Genomic DNA, 1,087 nt, shown 5'->3' on the forward strand with positions numbered 1-1,087 from the left:
TTTCAAATCTCATTTAATTAAAATGAGGAACCAATGAAATAGTAACGCACAATAAAAAGCATGCATAAAACAAAACACAGAAAGTTAAACAAGTCTACTATAAAAAAACATGCAGAAATCAACAAACTACATCGAAGATTAAACATCTGTTTTAGATATAACATCATTGACAAAACAAATAGTGGACTGGAGGTGGACTGTATTCTACTGAGAGGCTTGTCAGTGGGCAAGCTGGTTAGTGTACACCCTCTGCAGAACCTGCTGGGCTGCAGCCCGCCGAGCTTCCTCCAGCATGGTGGTGGCAGTGGGTCCCGGCAAGATCATGACCAGCCCTTCGAAGGCTGAGGTTATCCCGGGGATACACACCTTATAGGTGAAGTAGAGGAATCCATCAGGCCCAGCGTGGCTGTAGTGCATCTCATAGAGCGGCTGGCCGACAGCAGTCCCCTCACACAGCTTACGAAGTAGTATCACAGGGGAAGATGAGGATGCTGTAGACGCGAGATGACCCTGAAAGGAAAAGAAGAAGGAGGAGGAGCTGGGAGGGGGTGCAGTGGGTCCTCCCACTGTTCTACAGAAACCAAGGGGTATGGATGGAGGGCGGGCCAGACGAGGAGGCAGGGCTGAATGCTGTGCAGAGTTGAGGATGTGGCGCGGCGGCTTCAGGGGGGATGGCAGGAGGGTCTTTGAAGGTTTGTGTGGAGGAGGTAGATCGTCCATGCTCAGCTTCACGGTCGAATGCCATTTAATTGAGATGTTCAACGCAAACTGCTTTCTGAATGCTGGAGACAAAAAGAAGAGGAAGTACAGTAGTATGGTATTTTCTACAGAAGAATGACTAACCAATAATAATAAAAATCCTTTCATATAATAATGCATGTGAATTATCTCAAATGAAAAATTAAAAAGTGTTGTTAGCCGGAAATAGATAATTACCCTGTTTTCACCAGAAAAGGCCTCCAAGAGGCCAAAAGGTTTTTCTAGTCCATCAATGCCAAGTTTGAAAATTACAATAGCAAGAAGAAATCACATCAGATACTGTAATTTTTAACAGAAAACTGCCAATTAACGGCCAATTGCAAGTAAT

At 44.5% G+C, this 1,087-nt stretch overlaps 1 protein-coding gene across 1 annotated transcript in view; it reads right to left on the minus strand.

Annotated features, from left to right (window-relative positions):
- dnd1 (DND microRNA-mediated repression inhibitor 1) overlaps positions 1–1,087 on the minus strand; it is a 13,257-nt gene continuing 12,170 nt past the window's right edge. Inside the window, exon 5 of the mRNA XM_029440988.1 lies at positions 1–782. Within this exon, the coding sequence (XP_029296848.1) occupies positions 220–782 (563 nt within the window). The 3' untranslated portion in view covers positions 1–219. The remainder of the gene's footprint in view (positions 783–1,087) is intronic.

Source organism: Cottoperca gobio, chromosome 10 (assembly GCF_900634415.1).
Source record: "Cottoperca gobio chromosome 10, fCotGob3.1, whole genome shotgun sequence".
Lineage (NCBI taxonomy): Eukaryota > Metazoa > Chordata > Actinopteri > Perciformes > Bovichtidae > Cottoperca > Cottoperca gobio.